The sequence below is a fragment of the Tachypleus tridentatus genome, chromosome 5 (assembly GCF_004210375.1).
Source record: "Tachypleus tridentatus isolate NWPU-2018 chromosome 5, ASM421037v1, whole genome shotgun sequence".
Lineage (NCBI taxonomy): Eukaryota > Metazoa > Arthropoda > Merostomata > Xiphosura > Limulidae > Tachypleus > Tachypleus tridentatus.
The window spans coordinates 15,681,048-15,704,933 of NC_134829.1; the positions used below are offsets into that span (position 1 = coordinate 15,681,048).

At 32.4% G+C, this 23,886-nt stretch overlaps 1 protein-coding gene across 2 annotated transcripts in view; it reads right to left on the bottom strand.

Moving 5' to 3' along the window:
* Window positions 1-23,886, bottom strand: part of LOC143250594 (uncharacterized) — a 105,998-nt gene that overhangs the window by 41,628 nt on the left and 40,484 nt on the right. For both annotated transcript variants that reach the window (XM_076501391.1, XM_076501390.1), the window contains exons 5-9: window positions 18,987-19,059; window positions 16,173-16,264; window positions 10,737-10,868; window positions 3,388-3,509; window positions 588-746 (exon numbers count right to left, since the gene is read on the bottom strand). In XM_076501391.1, coding sequence (XP_076357506.1) covers window positions 588-746; window positions 3,388-3,509; window positions 10,737-10,868; window positions 16,173-16,264; window positions 18,987-19,059 — 578 coding nt within the window. The remainder of the gene's footprint in view (window positions 1-587; window positions 747-3,387; window positions 3,510-10,736; window positions 10,869-16,172; window positions 16,265-18,986; window positions 19,060-23,886) is intronic.

Sequence of the window (23,886 nt, forward strand, 5' to 3'; positions counted from 1 at the left end):
TTATAGCCTGGTGCAATACACACTGACAAATTTAGGGATAGGAGGTTTGTTCAAGGCTTGTTAGCATGCACAAACATTTATGTGTGAATGCACACAATGTAGTAGCATTTTTTTTCCTGTGATGTAGAAGAGTGAGTGGCATGTATGAAGGTAGAAATGTTTTGAAAGAACATGTTAGAAGCTAACCTAAAATAACAACAAATAAGTTTGCTAATACAAAATTCTGAGCAACTTAAGTAAAGAGATGTGTGGATAGGAATGGCAGTTAGAGCATTAGTGTTATTTGTAAAAGCCTATTTTTTCATGCTTAATAATAACTTAAAAATATGGAGAGCGTGGAAGTTTACATGTATTGAATAGCAAGAGTAATAATTAGTTGAAACTTCATCATAAAGCACCAAGAAAGTTACTTTTTCTAGCATAGAATTACATCTTCTTCTGGAAACAAAAAATCTGCATACATATAATTGTGCTACTTTGTGAAAACAGGAATAAAACTATGTACGTAAACTTAAAATAACATAGGTGCAACATCAGAAAATCATTTCAAAGTTAAAAGCAGCAATATTACACAGTGATAGACTTACATTTGAGAAGGTTGTATTAACAAAGACCAGGAGAAAAGTTTCACTTCAGAAAGAAACAAGTTCTTCGCCCACAACTGCCCATGCCAGAGAATTAATTCTCTTGTGGTAATTTCTTTACTCGGAGATACTGATTTCTCAGCTTTTGCTTTTACTGAAGGCCTAGAAAAATAAAAATATAAATCTCTTGTAACATGCTGATTCTGAAGACTTTAGCTAGAATTACTAATGTAAACATAAAAAAACTGGGCTTTGTTTATAAGATGGCAATAGCACAGTTTTACTACTTATAAAACTACATGCCTTGAAGAATATTAGAATACTTAGCTCTGAACAACAAACTTCAAACATTTCTCATATACCAGGTATTTACAGAATATCCATTTAATCTACACTCCACATACACCAAATAAAATAATTCAAAACTCTTTTATTTTCAGTAAAACAACAATAACTAATACATACAAGAAATAAAATAACAAGATAACCATACTCTTCTGATGTAATAATTTTTACCTTGTGATGAGATAATGTGGTTGCTAGTCAGGAATTCTTATTAATTTGAACCAAAACACTTCACAGTGAATTACCAGAATCCTGAAAATTCCCATTAAGGTGTATAATTTCAAGTAAAACGTACCCAATCTTGTTAGAATCAAAAGAAAGACCCTCAGTTTAGCATGGCTTTTATCAAAATAAACAGTGAGAAGGATTTAATTATTTTACCTTTTTAACCAAAAATACAAATTTTTGGAAACTGTATAAATTGATATTTCAACCAAAATCAATTACCTCTAAACTGTGTTTGTGAAAACATAACTGACTGGTACCTTCTAATAGTTTGAATTAAAAGGTTGTGCTTATTAAATTAAAACATAAGTAATGGATGAAATAAAATTCTTATTAAATTAAAAACATAAATATTTCATTACTTTCTCAAAGCACAAAAAGTTAAAAAATGTATTAAAATAAAAGGGTAACTATTAGTCTAAATTCAGCTTATATCGATTTTACACCAATACATTTTAAATGCAGTTGCTGACAACATATTTTTCTTGAATTTAACATATGTTCAAAAAGAAACAGAAAAATTTATTTTGTCTTCTCAGCCCTTCTTCACTCCATTCTATAGGCATTTCTTACAGTGCATATCCAACAAAAAAAATTCAAACCAAAGCAAAAGAATATTTTTACTTCTTGGAAGTCATTCATATGATCACATTTTTATTAACATGCAATACAAATGTATATCAAATGGTTAATCTTTTTCTTGCAATGAGACATTTCTAAGTTTAGTTTTCTTTCCCATTCTTGTCAGTAAATTAAGACTTTAAACATGTCATATGGTACAATCAACTACAAATATATATAAAATAATGTAAATTAAATCACAAATTCCACATTACTGAAATAAATGAAATGCTTGGGACTTGTACTAAAGAACAGTTAAATGTGATCTTTATCAGAAAAAATATATATTGGTAATATTAACTAGATGTAGTCAGTGATGTCAAGAAAACCCACTTGTAGAGAAAAATATATATGTAAAAACGGCTCATTTGGGTTGAGAAAATTTTTTACCTAGAGGAGCGAACAATGTTTCAACCTTCTGACAATGACCGAAGAAGGTCGAAACGTTGTTCGCTCCTCTACGTAAAAAATTTTCTCAACCCAAACAAGCTGTTTTTACATATATATTTTTAAATAGATGTAGGTTTTTACTTCACCATGAGGGACTTAATAAAACAATTTTGGCTAAAGAGACAAAAGTTTCAAGTTTTCTCAGTGTTTTGCTTTATAAAAACTGAAAATCTATAGTTTTAAAGAAAAGGGGATTTTATTTGACATGATTTCTGTCTGCTGGTAATTAAACATAAAACTACATATTGGGATACCTGTGCTCTGCCTACCATGGAAATCAAAACCTGGTTTCTAGTGTTGTAAGTCTGCAGACATGCTGTCTAAGGTGCAATAAAAGCAGTTTATTTGCTATTCTAATAACATTAATTTCAGGTCCCAATTTATGAATATATAAGCTCTTTTTTTGTTTGGAAGCCCTTTCAACAATGATAAGACAATTAAAACAGACAAAAATATCACATTCTCCAGTGGCATTTTCATACATTTGATTTACTCTTGAATTCTAAGCTAGGAGATCTTTCACTCACATTAATAATTTTCTTTTAGTAAAACTGATATAGCCTTGCTAAGAGCATGGACAAGAACATTTATAAACTACAAGTAATGACTGTGAACCAGGAATTTGGTCTCTAAATCTACAACTGTAAAAAATATTCATTTTCAAGTTTTATAAAGAAAACAAGGGATTGATATATATATACATAACCTTGTTAATTAGAGTAATATAGAAAATTTTATGCTACAAAAGTTACTGAAGAAAGTCAAAACTACAAAAACTAAACTAATTAAAATGATGAGCATCACATGTTAAAAAAGAAGAAAAATAAAAGCTTCAATTTGTAAAACTTTACAAAACTACTTCTTGGTGAAACTTTTTAGAATAGACAGAAACTGCCTGTTGTGGAAACACAAGTATAAAGGATGATGTTTCGAAAGTCTTCCACCTTTCGTCTTCAAGTCAGTGCGTGTGTGCAGGTGTTGATGGTCTTTTATAGGTGGAAGACTTTTGAAATGTTGTCCTCTACACTTGTGTCTTCACAACAGGCAGTTGCTGTCCACTCTACAAAGTTTCATCATGAATACTCTGCCTGAACAATCTATCAAAGAATACTTCTTACTTTGTATATTCTAATCCCAGTGGATGATCAAAAGCAATACTTACCTAAACCCATCTTGTGTTAGTGAAGGTGGAGAAAAGTCTAAGTTGAAGATTACTAAAGCATATGGGCATATGTGTCTTGGAATACTTTCCAGTTGATCTTCGTTATATTCATATAGATAATACTGTAGGAGTAACAAAAGTTATAATTTTCCTATAATGATAATGTTTTCCTCATAGATACTTTCCTTTTCTCACAAGAGTAGCTGATCCCATTCACTGATGTTCCTTATATGCAAACGTTTTCTTTACACATGCCACACGTCTTTTGTTCCCCCTAATGGAATTAAGTGATTCCAATTTGTCTCTCACGTAAATCATTGTGCATTACCTCTTCACTATTTGGAGTGTAATGTGCCTCTACCAAACTCTCTCTTCAAAGTTTGGAAGAAAGCAGAAAGAGACAAGAAGGATTAAAGTCAACTGTTTCAAATGATAAACCTAAATGCTAAGGATAGAAGGGGATATATATCAAAATGAAGTAGACTGCCATGGGATAAAGAATTAGGAATGGGAACCACAGAAGGAAGACACATGAACAATATAGTGATGAAAGGCATCCAATGGACATAGAAGTTTCCCAGATCAGGACAAGGGTACAGAGAAGATATAGAGGACTGGGCAATAGGTAAAAGGAAAGAGATACCCTCTTGAGCCACTAGGGTTTTTGGTAGGAAGAAACAATTTGGATAAAAGAGAAGTCAGATATGGTGTTAAAGAGTACTTGTAATATCAACTGCAAACAAGTCAGACCATTGATGACCACAGGCCAAAAGTAGAAGAAAATACACTTTAAGGAAATGGTAAACAGAAATGGAAGTGGTTCGAACACAAGTAAAGTAAGGGAACGGTGGACCATATTAATATCGCAGTCCAGAAGAATAGGATGATGAATCCAGAAGGAATGGATTAGCATGATTAGGATTGGTGAAGCAAGGACTATATGGTAACAGGAAAGACAAAGTACGGGACAAGATTGCCTAATAACCTAAGTTGAAGAGAACAAAGACCCTTATTCGAAAAGCCATGTGAGAAAATCAGACACACAAACCACAGTAGATCAAACGGCTGGAAATCCCAAAGTATTGGGCCCTGTGTGAAAGCTTCTCTACTTACACTGATATATATCATGGAAGAAGGATGTGTGGATTAAGACAAGTGAAAAGTGGATCAGATCAGAGTGGAAAGGCTGATCTGCTACTAGATTGAAAGCAGCACCCATGACATGAAATGCAATTAAATGAATGTAATGCATATGGGTGTGATAATGGACACCCAATGTATGAAAACAAAGGAATCATGACTGAGTGCCAACGTAGTAATTGATATATGCCCACACTGTCAAATTTTCAGAATGAATCATCAACAATGTCTGGTTAGAAGGAGGAAATGATTCAAAGCTTGACACATGGCTAAAAGCTCTAGAATGCTGATATGTAATGATGGCACAGTCTACAGACCAACAACTATAAGCCTTCTGGTGACTAAACTATCTAGCCCTGAAGGAATGTGCCCAAAAACAGATGTAAATCTGGATGAGGAGGCAAAACTCCCACTAATGTGTAACTCTTGTCAAACCATCACTTCAGATTGTCTGCAAAGGAAGGAGAAAGTGTAACTGGAGGATCTAAGGAATCCAAAACAATGTTACACTGATTGTGCTGGGTCCACTTTAGGGAATCCATGTGTGCATGACACAGGAGGACCAGCAATATCAAAGAAGATGACAACCCAAAAGTGACAGAACTTAAAATGTAGAAACCAAAAGAGCAAACAGAGGATAACAAACTTATGATTCCATATAATGGAGTTGGAGAGAAGTTCAGACCTTAATTGAGGTAAGTGATGAAAAAGACACCCAAATTTATAAGGTACTGGGTAAGAAGTAGGCAGAACTTCTCCAAATTGATTAACCAGCCCACATGATCAGTGATGTGAAGGAATTGACATGTGTAATTGAATAAGTCCCACTAAGAATGGGACATAAAAAGCCAGTATTCTGTGTATTAATGGAAATGATGAGCAAAAACTTAAGATACAGAAGCAAGGCCACAGGATAGAGCATGAAACTGATACACAAACCAGTGATGGCTGAACCAAAAATGTGGCTGAGACCATTCAGAGGCAGGAGTATGTACCGTGTTTACTCGCTTATAAGACGGGGATTTTTCCTCGAGATTTCGGGCTCAAATTGGGGGGCCCGTCTTATAGGCGAGGTCTACAGACATAGAAAATAAATTTAGTTCACTCAGTTTATCAGATCGTTCTTCAAATGCGGAATTTCGAATTCCATTAACGGCAGTGAGGATGATGAACTTTTTAGTGAGTTTATCGGCGGCAGAGATGACGTAGAGCAGGAGGAGAACACGGAGGAATGTGACCTCTACGATGATGGATTGTCCGAGGAGCAGTTTTATGAACTGTTTGGAGATAGCAACAACGAATAATTTGAAGGCTTTTGAATTTCATAACTTGCATACTGATTTGCTGTGTTCTATTAAAGTGCAGTTTGCGTAAACTCTTTTAATACTTTGAAGAAATGTGGTTTAAAAGTTAGCATAAACGTACTTTGATACTGAAATATGTTGTGATAAGTTTTGTGCATTAGATTGTTCTTTGTTATGTGTTTTAAATATGAATATTTATCATACAGTAAATAAAATAGTTGATGAAATTCCATTAAACGCTTGAACACCGAGTTTGGATTTATTCATTTATTTTCACTTTTCTATCTCTTCTATTTTTCTCCTTCTAATCTGAAATCGAAATATTGTATACGAAACCCAAAATTAGGTTTCTATTAATTTCCATTTTTTTCACTTTTCTCTCGTTACCTGCTTTCCTTCCTTCGTCTTATAAACGAGTCTAAACAGAATATCGACAATCTCTCAGGTTAAGTTGGGACCCGTCTTATAAGCGAATTGTCTTATAAACGAATAAAAACGGTAGATAAGCATTAGCAATATCCATCTTGGTAATCCATAAACCTAGGAAAATGCCATGTTGGAATGGGGGAGGTGAACAAAGTGACTGAGGCACAAAAAATCAATGACAGGTTTCAGTACCCAGTTTTGTTGGGAACAAGAAACAGATAAGGGTAATATCCTGGTGAATGATGGATAACAAGTTCTATAGCCTGTTGAGCAAGGAGGTTCTTAACTGCTCTAACAGATGCTAACAAAAAAAGGGATCCCAAAGCGTAGGGAACGAAATAGGTACAGGAGACAAGCATAAAATGGATTTTCAAATCTTTCCAATTAAAACTTGAAGAATCCAAACATCATTGATGAAAGGCCTCCATTGATGAAGAATGGGTGCAAGACAAGCTTCCAACAGAACAGAACCTACTGGCTGGTCACTGTAATTGTCAGTGACATATTGTGTATCATAGAGAAAAATGAGCTGTTGCACTTCGAGAAGAGGGGATGGTTAAGGACAAGAAACTGGAAATGGGGTTACACTAGGCTCCAACAGAGTCAAATGGGTTACCAGATGGGAAAGGGTAGACTGTTGTTGGACATTCTAAGGTCTCTGAAACCAAATCAAAGACAAGATGTGTAAAAATGGAGCCATACGTAAATCCCAGAAACAAAGTGTACAGATAAATGGGTCCTTGACAATACAGAATTCCACCCCATAAGGTCTGAGAAATACAGAAATCACATATACAAAGTCAGAGTCTAAGACAACAAATGAGTCAATGTGGAGGTAAGGTAAGGAGGAGAGAGATGTCCCCAAAAAACCCATAAGGATTTTTGTGAAGAGCCTCAGACAGAAGATGAATCCCAGAAAGATACTGTAAAAGAGTTCTGAGGGTAAGATGTAGATGAGCATTGTTATATTAACTAGGAATTTGCTCCCCCAAAAGGGTTGAGATGAGGGCAGTTTGCACAATAATAAGTGAGAGTAAACTGATCTGAAGCACATTTAGGATGAGGCATGCTAAAGCAGTCATGTAACTGAAAGATGAGTTTTTCAGCAGGGACCTGAACTTCATGAGAGGAGATAAAAAAAAACAGATACAGTAATGAAGGACGTGAGCCATTAGAAATAGGAGCAAGGGTTAAAACATCATATACCTGAAAACAAAGTCCAAGAAACAACAGAAGCCCAAGCTGAATCCTTAGGAAGCATATGGGAAGGTACAGCCAATTCAGAAGGTGGAAACAGGTGATCAAAGTCCTTGTCAGTCTGCAGATGTTCAACAAGTTCAGGAGGAAGTGAGACAATGTCTGGAGATAGATGTTGACCCATGTAATGCTCAATTTTGCTGCTAATAAATGTAGGCAAATTTTTGGTTGAGTTGCCCACACCTAAATCCTGTGATAAAGAACCTGTTGAAATTGAGACACCCAAAGTAGTGACACTGACTTCAAAATTTGTGCTCCAACAGTAAAAAAAAGCAATTTTTTTAAATAAAGGTGAAAGACATCTGAGTATAAGTACTGCTAAATTTGAAGTGATAGTTCAGTAGAGGAGCTCAGAGGGTGTCACATGCATAATGTGAGTGTACTATCCTCCTATTGGTGGAAAGATGATGCCTGATGATTTACAAAAAACACATTGGAATCACTTGATTTTGATAAGGGGAAGCAGAAGCTTTGTGGCATATGTAAAGAAAAATTTACATATTTAGGGCAGCAATGAATGACAATAGCTAGTTTTGTGAGCAGAGGGAAGTACCGTATCAGAAATAGACAATAATTCATTCTTTGTATAATATTTTCACTGTAGATTGAAAAGAGGGAAATAAATCAGCATTCAATCAACAACAAGATTTATAGTCCATTAAGTCTTTTCCTGTCAATGCTCCCATATTGGAACATGATGTATTTTGGCTACTAGACACTTAAACAAACATTTTGATATTAATTACTTACACTGTTTTAGTTACCTAAAATTTTTGTTTCATGGCTTAAGTTTTTATCAAAATTGCTTCATTTTCTCTAAAGTTATAATTCAACAAAAATGTCCAAAAAGTTGGCTCAACAACTGACATCTCTGATATTATTTATTTGGTTTGCATTTTACACCACACTACTTAAAGGTTATCTGCACTAACCATCCCTAATTTATTACTTACGATACTAGAGGGAAGGCAGCAAGCTATTCAACACCACCCATTGCCAATTTTATAGCTATTCCTTTACCAACGAACAATGAGATTGACCACTCATTATAACACCCCCACAGCTGAAAAAGGGAGCATGTTTGATGATAAGGTTTGTTTGCTTTTAGTGAAGCACAAACCTACACAAAGGGCTATCTGTGCTCTGACCACCCCAAGTATTGAAACCCAGTTTCTAGTGTTGTAAGTCAACAGACATACTAATATGCTGTTGGGAGGGCTTGGATTCAAACCTATGACTCAGATTGTGAATGAAGCACCCTAATCAAACCATGTCAAGCAAAAATATAATTTTGAGCAATATACATTTAAAAGATTTTATGTATTAGTTATAAAAAAGGCATTTAGCATACTTTCTACTAATATCTGTAACACTTGTAGTAAGCTAGTTTTAAATGGGAAATAAACTTGTACATTTTACTGTTTGTGCATGAGAACATATTAACAGCTTTGATCCTATTGATCAGATAAGCACAGAAACTTACACAGACAACACATTGAAAGAAACATAAAAATATGTGCATATAAGCATGGTTGCCCAAAAGAACCTATAAAGTGTAAAGGAAAGTTAATTCAAAGATAAATCAATGCAAGAACAATAAATTATCTCCAAAATCAAAGACTTACATATCTCAGCTTGACTAGAATTATACTTATTGTCATCTATTGCCTTCTTTTACATCATGTGTGAGATCTCACATTACCATAATGAAATTAAAATTATTAATCTTTATATACTAGTTTGGGCTTCAGTTGAAAATTATTTTTTTATCAGTGTTAATGACATGAATGTGCTTTTGTGGGAAATGTATAAATATTTTGTACTGAAAATTTCTTATATATTTAAGTTTCAATACTTTCAAGTATAATGTTTGTCAGTTTTTTTTAATTTTGTGCAAAGCTACAAGAGGGTTATCTACAATAACCATTCTTAATTTAGCAGTATAAGACTAGAGGAAAGGCAACTAGTTATCACCACCCACTGCCAACTATTGGGTTACTGTTTTATTAACAAATGACAAGATTGGCTGTAATATCATAATGCTTCCATGGCTGAAAGGGTGAGTCATGTTTAGTGTGATGGAAATTCAAACCAATGCCCTTCATGTTATGAGTTGAGTGCTCTAACCACATGGCCATGCCAAGCCTTCAAGTATAATGAAACTTTAATTTTTCTTATTAATTATGCATGCCTGTTTATAGATATGCTAATACACAATGATTATAACAACTAATTATCATTGTGTCTACAAAAAATATTCTACTTTTTATCCATAACAATCTTGACTATTTCCATTAATCAAAATTCAAGTCCTTACAATTTGGTTATTACTATATAATGGGTTATATGTCATGTTAGTGGCCCTAAAAGTAAATTACAGTTAAATATCTGCTTAAAATTTTGAGAAAGAGACATTACCAATAAGAATTAAGTAACAAGTTTTGAAGCAAACAAGTATTTCACATTAGCTTTTATTACCCATATATATTAAATGGGAGTGAGTTAAACATATGGTGTTTTCTATTTAGCTGAAAAGTAGAAGTCACATTTAAGGTAATTGATTTTAAATCTGAAACTTTCTCCTGTGATGAAGTTGCTTGATCTGAAATATGAATTTTTAAACTACTAATATGGCTTTATACACGCTACCTCAAGAAACATTGCAAATGATTAACACCAACAACTAAACTAATAATTATTAGTAGGAAATACTAGAAAATAATGGAACATTTAGTCATTTAAGAATATTAAAAAAAATAAACAAGACAAAGCAAAATTGTTCTAACTTAAGGTACAAACAAGAAGTCTTAATTTCTTTTATAGATATTTGAAGAGCTTACTGTCACATGGAAAAGCAGGTTTATTCATATTAGACACCCCATCAATAAAAAAGCATTTTTCATTTGAACATCCTTTTTAAAAAAATAATTGTCAGATGAAAGTATACAATGTTCTTAATGTATGGTTTCACAATTTACATATTGAGATTTAATAGTTTCATTAGGTGAATTTAGCACACCTCGCAACTAAATCACATGCAGACACAACATAGCTTCATCACTTTGTGGCATAGCTTGAAATCCATCTTTCTGATCAGATTATTTTGAAGAAATATCTTACATAAACATGCAATAAACCCTCTAGAATATGCAACTGATAAACATTATGCTTCACAAACTTATTTAGTTATCAAATTTTCTGATAATAAATATATTAATGTACCTGAGTGTAGAAATAAGCAGTTTTTAACCCACATGAAGGAAAATCTACTTTTAAAGCAGACATGTGGCATTCACAGTTTGGTGTAGGTTCTAATGTACAGTTAGGCTGAGGATGGATCAGCTTGGACTTTCCCTGCATCGGAAGAAAGTTAAAAAACAAAACAATATTTTTCACTTGTAGCAGTTCAGAGTGTACAAAGTATGAAAAGTTTATACAGGAATACACAGCATATAAAACCAGATTTTAAAAAAAAGTTTCAAAATTTCAACGAGTTCAACTGTCATTACTGGAATCTTGCTGATATACAAAATTTAATATATGTGTTTATTTCATCATATTTTAAGGTATACCTTGCTATTCTAGATGATGTTAATTCTAATGTCAATGAGAATTCAATAAGAAAACATTGTGCTAAAGTTAGGTTTGTTCAAGAGAGTAACAAAAATAAATATATTATATGTATGTCTAATATAAATTCAAACTCTCACACACACACTAAATTCTAATTTAGATAATTAGTCATTTTTTAAAATAAAACCATCAATTTTTCATATTATTTGAAAACTTATTCAATAAGAGCAACTTTATAATACAATAGTAGTTACTTTAAGCTATATATATATAATAAATACCAATTTCATAGCTACAATGAAAAATATCGTAACAAGCTCTCAGAAAAGCATGTTTGTAATTAAAACATATATTTTGAAGCTATGAAAACATTAACACTTTGGTGTAAAAAGAAAAATTGAAGTAACTTCACAATGAAGATTCTATCTTTATATTTTAATGCAGAAAAGTATGTGCTATATGTAAACTAACTAATAATAAGTTTTAATTTTTACTTCATTAAGCATTATCTAATTATATAGAATTATTTAGCCAACATTTAATGAAAATATTTTGAGATGTTGTAAAATGTACCCAGATACTTCTGACCTACTTGCATTTGTTCTCTAATATTCTGTATTATGTTTGAGCATGTGACTGGTGAATTGGTAAATGGAAATTAAATGCGAGTACAACTAATGTTACTCACTTCTTTGTGTTGTGTTAGATCACAGGGCTGGTATATTGATGAATTGATGTTACACATGTATAATCAGTGCTCAAATTAAGATGTAACACTATTTTTATCATTAAAATAAATATCAATTTTGTCTTCTTGTTAACAGATTCATGAGGAATGTTTTGTAAGTGAGACTTCGGTAACTGACTTATCTTAAATAAAGAAATATGTATATAGTTACAGTTGAACAGTTTGTTAGATGTTTGTTTTGGAATTTCGCACAAAGCTACTCGAGGGCTATCTGTGCTAGCCGTCCCTAATTTAGCAGTGTAAGACTAGAGAAAAGGCAGCTAGTCATCACCACCCACCTCCAACTCTTGGGCTACTCTTTTACCAACGAATAGTGGGATTGACCATCACATTATAACGCCCCCATGGCTGGGAGGGCGAGCATGTTTGGCGCGACGAGGATGCGAACCCGCTACCCTCAGATTACGAGTCGCACGCCTTAATGCTCTTGGCCATGTCAGGACACCAGTTGAACAGATTCTCCCTGTGATAAATATTATCTCCATACAGTTTATTTTTACTTTGCTCTTAATGTTTATTTTATTCAAAGTTATTGTTAAGTCTTAATTCTTATCAAATAAGTGACGTATCAATGAGGTAATTAAATTCATGGTATATTTATAATAAAAGACAAGTATAATGTACACTTCATGAATTATATTTTTGAAGGCTTCCTTATTAAATAGTTACAATTAAAGCATGAAGTGTGATTAGGGCTTAAAGAAAACAATGATAATGTTTAGTCTTTTTGGCACCACCATCACTGAAATGAGTTTACTTGAATGAAATGTCTCTGGATTGACTGTTCATGAGTATTTAACTTTTAAGACTACTACTTTTTTAATAGAAAATATAGATGAAAGTGTACATGTAGCTTTATTTAATGATCATGTGGCAAAAGCATATTATTTCTCTCTAAATTGTATTTTGATACAAATATAAGCTGAAAATAAGTCTTTTAACCTAAATATCATAAATAATTTTCTTTACATTTTGAAATTAAACTTAAAACATAATGTAGATGTTTTGATTTGTGAAACATATATAATCTCTAACATTAATACCATGCTGAATAATGTCAAGAAAAATAGTTAGATGTTTGTTCCAGCCTTGGATTAATGGGTATCCCCATCTTATTGTATTTGTAGACAAATATAAAAGTAACAGTTTTTCTATACTGGAAGGATATTTCTGATAGGTACTTCTCCCATTGCTCATAAGATTAGCTATTCTTGTTCATTGCTGCTCCTATATGCAAACTTTTTATTTACACATGCCACAAGTCTTCTGCTCCTCTGTATGGAATCAAGTGATTCCAATTTGTCTCTGAAGTAAATCATCGGGTATCACATCTCCATTAACAGGAGCATAGTATACCTCTACCAAACTATCACTTTAAAGTTTGGCAGAAAACAGAAACACTGAAAGTGTGTTGGTAGGAAGATACCAATTAAGAATACTTTTTCAGTTTAGGAAAATTATAACTTCTGATACTGTACTTTCCTCCACTCACAAGATTAGCTACAATCTCACATTGACTAGGAGGAGGAACCGGTGTGAGGCAAGAGCAAACATAGTCAGAGAAAACATGTAAATGACTCCTCTATAGATGAGACAGTTAGATGGGAATATATGAAGAGGGGAGCTGCACCACTTTTGAACCAGGTGTACACTTTGCCCATGTGTGGAATGTATAAAATATCAGGGTAGAAAAGAGACAGAAGCCCATCCGAGTGGGAGAAAATGTGTCAGGAAATGATCATAACCAGAGAAAGGTATTGTAACTCAAACCCACAATAAGAAAAACGAGTAAACAAGGATGCACTCTTGGGTACAGAGTGGTTAGGGTGTGGTGAACCATACTCAGTAAATCAACATCATCAGAAACCTCCTCATGGTGTACCAAAATCCAAGCAAGGGTAAGATGAAAATCATTCAGATTTTACCTCAAACCAGGGAATTGAGAACCACTCAATTCCCAGGTATAACACAAAAAGTAGCTATGAGCTATTGATCTGAGAATTTGACATCCAGTATTGAAAGGTAGTCTCAAACAAAAAACAGGTTAGGATCTTCCAAATGAGAATGTCTCTGTAAGAAGAGAGAATCAGGGATAGCACAGAAAGACTGGAACAATCCCATGTATTACCACTGTGACCCATAACTCAGGGAGAATAAATCAACAGAAAAAGACAGACAACCCAAAACCAGTGTGAGGACTTATGCTGATTGGTTCACTCGAAATTCATCACCAAGCAATGGAGTACCAACATCCATGTAGCATTGAGATTAGGGGTAAAAAAATGCATTTTTCCATGGTTCAACTTTACTGGTTATGCAAATGATATCAGAAAGCCATGTCATTCTGCAAGGTGACAGCTCAACTTATCTAGAGGCCATGTCTCATCTACTTCAGCAGAATGCCACAGGGTTACTTTTGACTGAAAGGTTATAGCTACCTTTTTTGTAAAACCCATTTAGGAAGAGACATCTTTAGTCAACTATCCCAGCAGCTTAGAACTGGAATGTGGTAAGGACTCCTGCAAGTGATCATATGAAACACACAATCCCAACAGTGAGCGTTAAGAAGCTTTGGAAGAGAGTGCAATTTCACATGGCTGTACAGTGCAGACTTCAAATGAAAAATACCTGGTCAGACACTGCTCATCACAAAGCAGAATACAAATTGTAAAGAATGAATCAGGGGGCTCAGAAAAGAAATACAAAATGAACAGAAACTTACCCAGTTGGAGTCACACCAAAGTGTGAAAAACAGTCACAGGTGAAAAGAGAGGAAATGTGAACAGGTGCCATCCACAGAAGCAATGTCTCCAAAAAAGGGACACGAGAAGGAACAGACGATAAAACCCTATTAATAATGGAAAGGTAAACAAATAGCAGTGTCACACTTGATATTAACTCAAATGTAAAGAAGTCAAACTCTTGAAATTCAGTGGTGGAAAAAGGCTATTAAGATCTCTGTCTGTTCAAACAGGGTCAGCATCTACAGGTGGAACTGTAGACAAGAACTGAAGAAAGAGACCGATCTTTTTAATGTTCAATCTCCCAGAAGATTAACACCAATGAATTCCTTTGTCAGATTGCCTGAGCTTGTGGCCTGTAAGATAGCACTAGTCAAGCCATGAACAATGAAGTGGTAACATCAGCTTTGGAATGCAACAGGAATAAGCTGGGATAAAAATAAATTTCAAACTCTGGAAAATCTGGAAGTTACAACAAAAGAAGATCACTTTGTGAGTATACTATGTATAAATATGAAACAGTAGTGGATCATACACTCACAAAACATCTGAATACAAGCACTGTGAAAAGAGAAGTGATAATTCAATAGAGGCACATAGAGAGTCACATGTGTCACGTGAGACTACTATGCTCCTATAGGTTCTCCACAGATAGGTGACACATGGTGATTTACATGAGTGACACGTTGGTAGCACTTGATTCCAGTAGGGAGAGTAGAAGGCTTGTTACAAGTATAAATTAAACGTTTGCATACAGAAAGGAGCAATGAACAGGAATAGCTAATCTTGTGAGAGGAGAGATGTACCTTATTGTAATATGAATTTACAATGGGTATCAATTGATGTACAATGTACTCTATTTCCATCTATATCTCCTTCGAAGGTATCTATTTTGTTTTCAAATATTGGACAAAACTACAAAAGGTGATATCTGGGCTAGCTGCCTCTTATTTTGAATTGATAAAGGAAAGACAGTTAGTCACCACCACTCACCATCAACTCTTAGGCTTCTCTGATGGGATTAGACCAAGGCTTTAAAGAAATTTTACAGCAATGGAATGTGAATCATTTGTCTTTGGAATGAAAGAAAAGTAGGATAACCACAGGAAATAACAGTTCTAATTTCAATTTTATAAATATTGAAAAAGTAAAGAAACTCTAGAGTAACAAACACAGAAACACAAATTAATATTTACATAAAATGCATGAAACTTTTCATGATTTGCTAGAGGATGAAGCATTACAAATATCCAGAAATTTGTATTATCAGCAGATATAAGTGATTTTGGCATATCAATATGTCAAATATCTACCAACTACTAATTATGAATCCATTAATCAGTACACTGAAAAATTAGGATAACTAATTATACAGAAAATATTTTTTAATATTTTCATATCACTTATAATAATTTGAATATGAGAAAAATTAAACCAACTGGAATTTAGAAATCTTAACATTATATATATTGTTGGCTAACTCATCCAATTTTTGTTTTCACTTCAGCTTTCAGATGATTAGAGAAGTGGCACTGAACAGGGTACAATTTTTTTAAGTTATAGCCATAAAAATATTGTTAAATCGGAAAGTCTCACCTTCAAAACTTTAAAAATCATAATATGTAATACTGTATGTGGCTTTTGTTCTTCTGGTCCAGTAAGATCTGCATGTTTTTGAAGAGAAACCCCTACAGACGGAGAGATAAAATAACAGAACAAAATATATCTAATAAAATCATACCAAACACGTAATTACTTCTTTTCTCTTCACCTCAAGTAATCAAATTAGTCAAAGTGTGCATGTCACGAACTGTTATAGTGTTACATTCAAAATTTAATTAATTAACTTTACTATCAATGTATGTTAATAAATTTGGAATCAAAACATAATATTATATAATGCAAGGTTTTATATTATTTCAGTTTTTTAAACATATTATATAATTCAAGGTTTTATATTATTTCAGTTTTTTAAAACAAAATATTATATAATTCAAGGTTTTATATTATTTCAGTTTTCTTTAAAACATAATATTATATAATTCAAGGTTTTATATTATTTCATTTTTTTAAAATGTAATATCATATAATTCAAGGTTTTATATTATTTCAGTTTTTAGAACATAATATTATACAATGCAAGGTTTTATATTATTTCAGTTTTTTAAAACATAATATTATATAATTCAAGGTTTTATATTATTTCAGATTTTTAAAACATAATATTATATAATTCAAGGTTTTATATTATTTCAGTTTTAATTCCTTAACTTCAAAAGGAAATATTTCAATAAATTATCAATTTCCACTTCTGTAATGTCATGTGAAATGTCTTCTTTCTGAATTCTCTATTTTAGATTTTCTTTTTATTTCTATTGTAAATATAAACTATAGGATATTAATATACTAGAATGAATTAGAATCTTCTACTTTCTTGATTTACTGAAACAAAAATAAATTTTTGAAACCCATGAGGGAAGCTCCTCCCTTCTTACCAGAGGCTTGAAGGAAATTATCTTTACCATGCAGCTTTGTTTAATAAGTATATTTATAGCCAACATAACAAAATTATGTCTCCTACAAGGTTTATATAACAATCATTGGTAGGAATAAGTAAATAATTCACTTCAGTCTGTTTATATATGATCATTTTTATTCAGCTCCATGCAACTAACAAAATTTTTATAATATATTTATAATTTAGTTAGAAAGCCTGTTAAAATAAAGAAGTTTTGGGACATTCTATTTTAATGCCTAATATATATTTTGTAGTCTAAAATGCATACATGAAAGTTACATTAATTTTTATTTTAATGATTTAGTGAAAACAATGGAGGCTTAACTTTACTCATTTGTGAATGCATATACGCAGCATGGCACATGCTTCACTCACAAGAACTGACTAATTACCTGGCATAATGATTTACTATTTTTGATAGTCCAAAGTACAGGGAATAAAACAGATATCAAAATATTAACAGTTAAAACTATGAACAGAAGATGGAGAATCTTGTAAAATAATTAATTCAAAGAAAGAGAGAGAGAAAAAAAAAAGGATTTCTCTTTCAATTTGATATTTTTCAAATTTTCATTTCATCATACATAGATGAGTTTACTATAATTTATGTTAGGATACAGAAAATGACAGATAAAATATAGTTTTACCAAAAACACACTTTTGATATTCATTTAAGAGGTTTTAGATATAATGCAAATGAAATATCAAAATCACCTTGTACTCGAATCGACTCAGAAAATTTACAAAACAAGTCTTTAGTAGAAAACCCCCCCAACAAAAACTAATTTTTGTGCAAAGTAGAAATACGTTTGCTTAAAAGCTTGTCAAGTCTGTGACGACATATAGTGTAAATTCAGAATTATAGTAAACATTACTGTGTACAACTTCACAGGAATGGAATTGGTCCAATGAACACACCCTGTTGACATAAGGTTAATTCATGTGACATATGTATGTTGAGTACACTAAAAGAGTATTGGAGCTAAACAACATTAAGCTATATTCCATCCAGTGACTATGTATCATGAGAATAGCCTTGCAGTATAGTTTCCATTGCAAAGAAGTTCTATCGTAAGGCTGTTACATTTACAGTATACCCCACCAACTGCATGCTTTTTGTAAGTCAACTAGTTTAAGAAGTAATGGTCCAGTAGAACAGAAATTCACAGATGCTGCATCCAGACTTAATTGGTTGTCTATGTATAGAATACCATGAATAAAAATACCCATTTCATTTTCTAGCCACTTGAAGAATATGACTGAACAAATACATCATGGAAGGAACCTGTGTGTATGAGTTTTCTGTCATGAATTTCTTCTTGATTATATTGTATACCATTGCCTGGGGCACATGAATACCTTTTGTTGATGCATTTTGCATTATTGGATTTTCACCTGCTACAGGATGGTGTACTTTGCTTAATGTGGCTGGAGAACAATTTGTTGTAGATCTCTTTCTGGATTGTCTTGGTTCACAAATTGATCCATATTCCTTTGTTTTCCAATGACAGTTAAGTATGAGGTATATCCTCAGATGGAAATTTTTACTCCCTAATTCAAACACATCTTTATGATCTAAATGTATGAATATCTTGTGTAAGATATGACTGTTACATACCTTTCCAAAAAATGATCAGTTTTTGGTGCCACCAAATTACTTATGAAATGTTTTAATACAATGACAAAATGTAGTTATGATGCATTCTATTCCACCATGACTTTATATTGGCTGCAGTTGTGATGTGACTTTTTGAATAGCATAATAATGCATGCAACCCCTTATATTACATATTTTATTTTTTCATTTGGTATACTTAGATGACATTATATTTGATATATTTACATACTTATCTAACTTATGCAAAATACATTCTTAATGCCAACATGCTTACCCATGGAAGCACTGCCAAGCCAGGATTCCTGTGTGTTATTAACTTTCAGACCTTCAGTTAAGAGCTTCTTTGCCTTAAAACAAATAATTCAAAATTTCATTAAACTCTCAAGAAAAAGAGAACTAACATTAGAATTAACTTAATAAAAAGATATTAGCTATATCATATAATATTTAAAGTTAATTTATAAAATTCCACATCCTTTCACTTTAAATGAACTCATCAGCAACAAACATTGTATCTCCTAATAATCTGTTATTATTTTTTAAGTGATGATAAGAAAAAAAAAATCTACATGGAGTATCAGAATGACATTTTCTATCTGCTGAAAGTTATATTTCAAACAAATATACGTTAAACTCTTAAAGATTAAAAAATATCAAAAAGTTAAGTGTAATAAAATTATTTTAGACTTAAAAACTATCTGTTCTTTCAAATGAATAAGATAAACGTTTTTTTGATTCTAGATAAAGCTTTTCAGTCATTTAATCTTTGTTGAACAATAATCTTTTTTCTTCTACAAAGTTAATAATAAAAATGGGCATTCAAACCTCTAAGAAATATTTTAATGTTTCTGTCATTCAAATGAGCTTTAAACAATCATTTACCTTGGAAAATGCTGAAAATCTTTTGCTGTTGAGTTTGAACTCATGCTGTAAACAAAGAATATGACTCAAAATCCCCAGGTACATAAATGAATTGCCCAGTATCTATTACTTACCCATCATTCTTCATTTTTGCACTCTCAAATTATTATTAGAGTATCATGGGAACTTAAATAAGTTCTGTTTTCCCACTATGATATAGATTTTTTTACAAATTGCAGTCACAATGAAAATTCAATCCTGTGGAAGTGATATGAAAGGTATTTCAGATGTAAGTACCTGTGTAAAATTCCACTTAATCCTAAAAATGTAAAATTCTAATCAGGCAACCTTAGCCATGAAATACTGAAAACTAGAACACATACCTGGAAAAGACGACAGGGCCTGATTCAACATGAAAATAAACAGAAAAGTATAAAACTACAACTTACAGGACAAAAAGATAATAATCTAATCTATAAGAAAGATTTAATTATGCATAATCCATGCATATGGATCCAAAGGAGAATAAGTGAAATGGACCAGCCTTATATGAAAACTTGACCAAAAGACATTCAGAAAGAAGGCACTCTTCTCACCAAGATGGCTCTTTACCTACAATGCCCTTTAATACAGGCAAAGGGGTCATTTTTGCAAGCAGTAATCATGTTTAGAACCGGTGGATCTGACTCTGGAACATAGGTAGGAAGAATACTACATCCAGCTCCTACAGCAGAAAGTTCTTAGTGAAGCAGCCCAGACACATGTTATGAAAGAACATACTCCAAAGGCACTAGTCCTTCTTCATCTGTACTGAAAATGGCCGTTGAGTCACAGAATCAGTCTAATTAGAGAATGCTCACGGAAATTCAAAGAAAGGCTCAAGCAGTCCTCAAGGTGTGGTTTAACATGAGGACTATGAAATGAGAACATAGAAACAGAAATAAATATACAAGAATAAAAACTAGGATAATTCCCATCCTTATTGAAGTGGAGACATAGTAATATCTCTAATGCCACACAGAAACATTCAAACAGAGGTCGGAGAGGTATTTACTAAGCATCATCAGCCACCAGATGATACTTTTTCCACTTCCAAGAGGTTAAAAAAATGAGTCCTGACTGCATAAATTCATATAAATACAGGAGGAGAGACCACATTAAGTTTTATTTTATATATTTGTCTGCATAAAATGAAATCATGCACAGATCCATACACCCTAAAAACTATGTAGAGTAAGTGTTGGACATAAAGACAAAAACTAATCTGTAATGGATTTCACAAACCATGAAAAATAAACACAGAGAACAAACAAAATTGCAAGGCTGAAGAGAGATCAGTGTATTGAATTTTAAGTAACTAAAAAAAGCTTTTGAAGTCATCTACATTATCTTCAAGATGCACATTAAACAGTACCAATACTAGAAGATTAAAGACATAGCCAAATGGCAAATTTGATTAAATATAACCAGAAATTCATGCCAAAGGTATTTAGAAATGTTAAGATAAAGAAGACAGATCAGCTGCAGATGAAGAAAGATTCATCACAAAGTATATATAACTAATGTCAAATTTTAGAAAAGGTTTTGATCATGCAAGACAGTAATGAACAGCTCTAAGAAGATATAGAAAATATTCCCTGAAATGAGAATTTGGGTCAGGTGGTGTAGGTTACATAATGAAATAAAAGCAGCTGTGATCCTCTTAGGTAGGAAGGTCCTATCAGAATATAAGCACAAAGCCTATTGAATTGAGTAAAATAAGAAAATATGCCTCAGAGAAAGATAGCATAGTAAGCATGTTATTAAAAGTTCAAAAGATGATGATGCCAGATAACAAAAGACTTAAATCCCACTGATGCATTTAGGCATTAGTAAATGATGTACATTAAAAGTTTGAAAAGGGTCCTGAAGAAGTGAGAACAAAAGACATACAAATTCTATGGGACAAAAAGTGGCAAGAGATCAGTTCTGTAGTATACAAAGAAGTCTTGATTGCAAAATAAATACATGGAAAAAGTGTCAAGCTGTGATGGAGTTAGCAAAAAACAAAAAAATCTAATTTTGCAGGCAACTATCACAAAAGATAGACCAATGAGATTAGTTAACTGCTGGTGAGAAGCATCAGCATGTACATGGTAGAATCTCTAACAAAGGATCGAGTAAAAGCCAACCACGAAATTGTAGGTAATGAACATTACCATAGAAGATGGAACTTTGAGACTGGCTGAGAAGATATTTTTAAAGTTCTAAACAAGATGATCTTCTGAAGGTTATTGACAGAGTAGTAGAGATCATAGTTGACCAATGCAGGGTAACAACAAGAACTTAATAATGAGACACAATGATCTTGGCTAACACTCAAGGAAAAAAGAGAAAAACAGGCATAAATAAAAAAATGATGCTCCTTTTCCAGAAAAACCAGATTTAGAACTAGGGACAGTAAAGTGGCTTATTTACATTCTGAATGAATTGATCACAGGATGACCAAACTGAAATATCAGCCATTGCATGTAGCCAAAAATGAAAGATTAAAGAAAAGCAATGGCTGTGAGAATAAATATTACATGGTATGTTGCTCTATACCTTCACAGTCAAGTTGTCTGTGTATACCAAAGCTCAGTGGTATTATAACAATGGCAGGAATACCTGATATGCATCCCCGATGCTCAAAGTTCCAACTAACCAATGTGAAACTAGGATTCCTGTTCAGACCACAGATCTGAGAAATGAAATTAACCTTTTTGCATTGAGCTCAGTGTAAAATACTGAGTCCGTATACACATTTGCACTCACTAACTATTTATATCATAACTTTTAATAGAGTAATGTGTAGCTTAACACAATTTGGTAAATTTTTGGGAAACATTACAAATCTTTTGTATATAAAAAATCAGATTTTTTTTTAATGAAGTATTTTTACAAAAGATTTGTTTGTAAATACATCAAGTCTGTTTCATTACAAGTCCGAGTGTAAAGTTATTTTCATGTTCATATTAAAAATACTTTTCTTCATCTCAAAAATCTGAAATTTTATTTGCATAATCTCTAAAACCTAAGTACATTTCAAATGTTTACTTTCAGTAAAACTTTGTATTTTATCTGTTATTTTTACCATCCTAACTCTATACAAGGTTGGTGAATTTCACTGAACTCGTAAACAGCCAAAAAAAATCAAAATGTACTTAATTTACTACATTTTCTTTCTAGAATTACTTCATATTATAACGTGAAACAACACTCATTTCTTCTAAGAAGCTTTAAATTTGTAACAGTATACATCTATTTATACTTACACTTTATTGTTTTACTGCTTTTTGAACAGTGCCTACTATTCACACCATTATAAGTCTCAAATCACATTATCTACAAGCTGTTCACTTGTATACCTTGTGAAACATTTTTATTATTATTATTTTGCATAACTTTAATTAACCTAAATAATTTCTATTTTTAAATTTTAGTTACTTTTATAATAATAAAAAAGAATATGTATCAAAAGCAAGGAATCAAATATTTACCTAATTTTATTTTTTCTGCTGTCAATTGTTGATGACAATTAACCTTACTTTTTTATACTAGTGGTAGTATAAAAGAATATAGAATAATAACATGCAAAAAGAGCCATTACAAAGTCATCCAAGTTAGTTGATCGGTTGCTGTGGGAACAAAGCTTGTACTAAAAGAGAAATTGACAATTTTTTGCCTCGAAAAACAATGAAATTTAATATGTCATTTGGTAGATGAAAACCTTAACTTTCCTTTTGTTATAAGTAATATAGTATTACACCCAAAACACAAGTGTTAAATAATTCTGAAGAAGAGAATGTGACAAAGGTTGTGGTAAGAAGAGTGATTTTTTGTTAGATGGGTCTGTAATGAAACAAGATTAAAAGCTATAAAAGTTATGGTTTGTCTGTGTAATGATTATTTTATAGTGATTAATTTATGTTAAATTTCACACTCGTTTGAGGGGTAGTGAATGAATTACAGAAGAAAGGATGGCTGGAGAAAAAATGTCACATTTTTTCACACGAGGGGAAATTCAGGATTTTTAATATTGCTTTATAAAATAAAGAACTAAAACTTATATACTATTAAAGTATGGGTTATTAGCTATGATTTTATGCTATACTAGATGGTATAGCTTAAACAAAAAGTAGATGATTAATTTTTGAATGTAAGCCACTAAAAACCTTGTGACATGCAGTAAAGACACCCAAGCAGAAAGGGTTAGGCATTAGCCAATACAGCTCCCAAGCCTCAGCAAAAGGAACCAGTAGACAGATGCAGATTTGGAGGAGGAAGAAAATAGG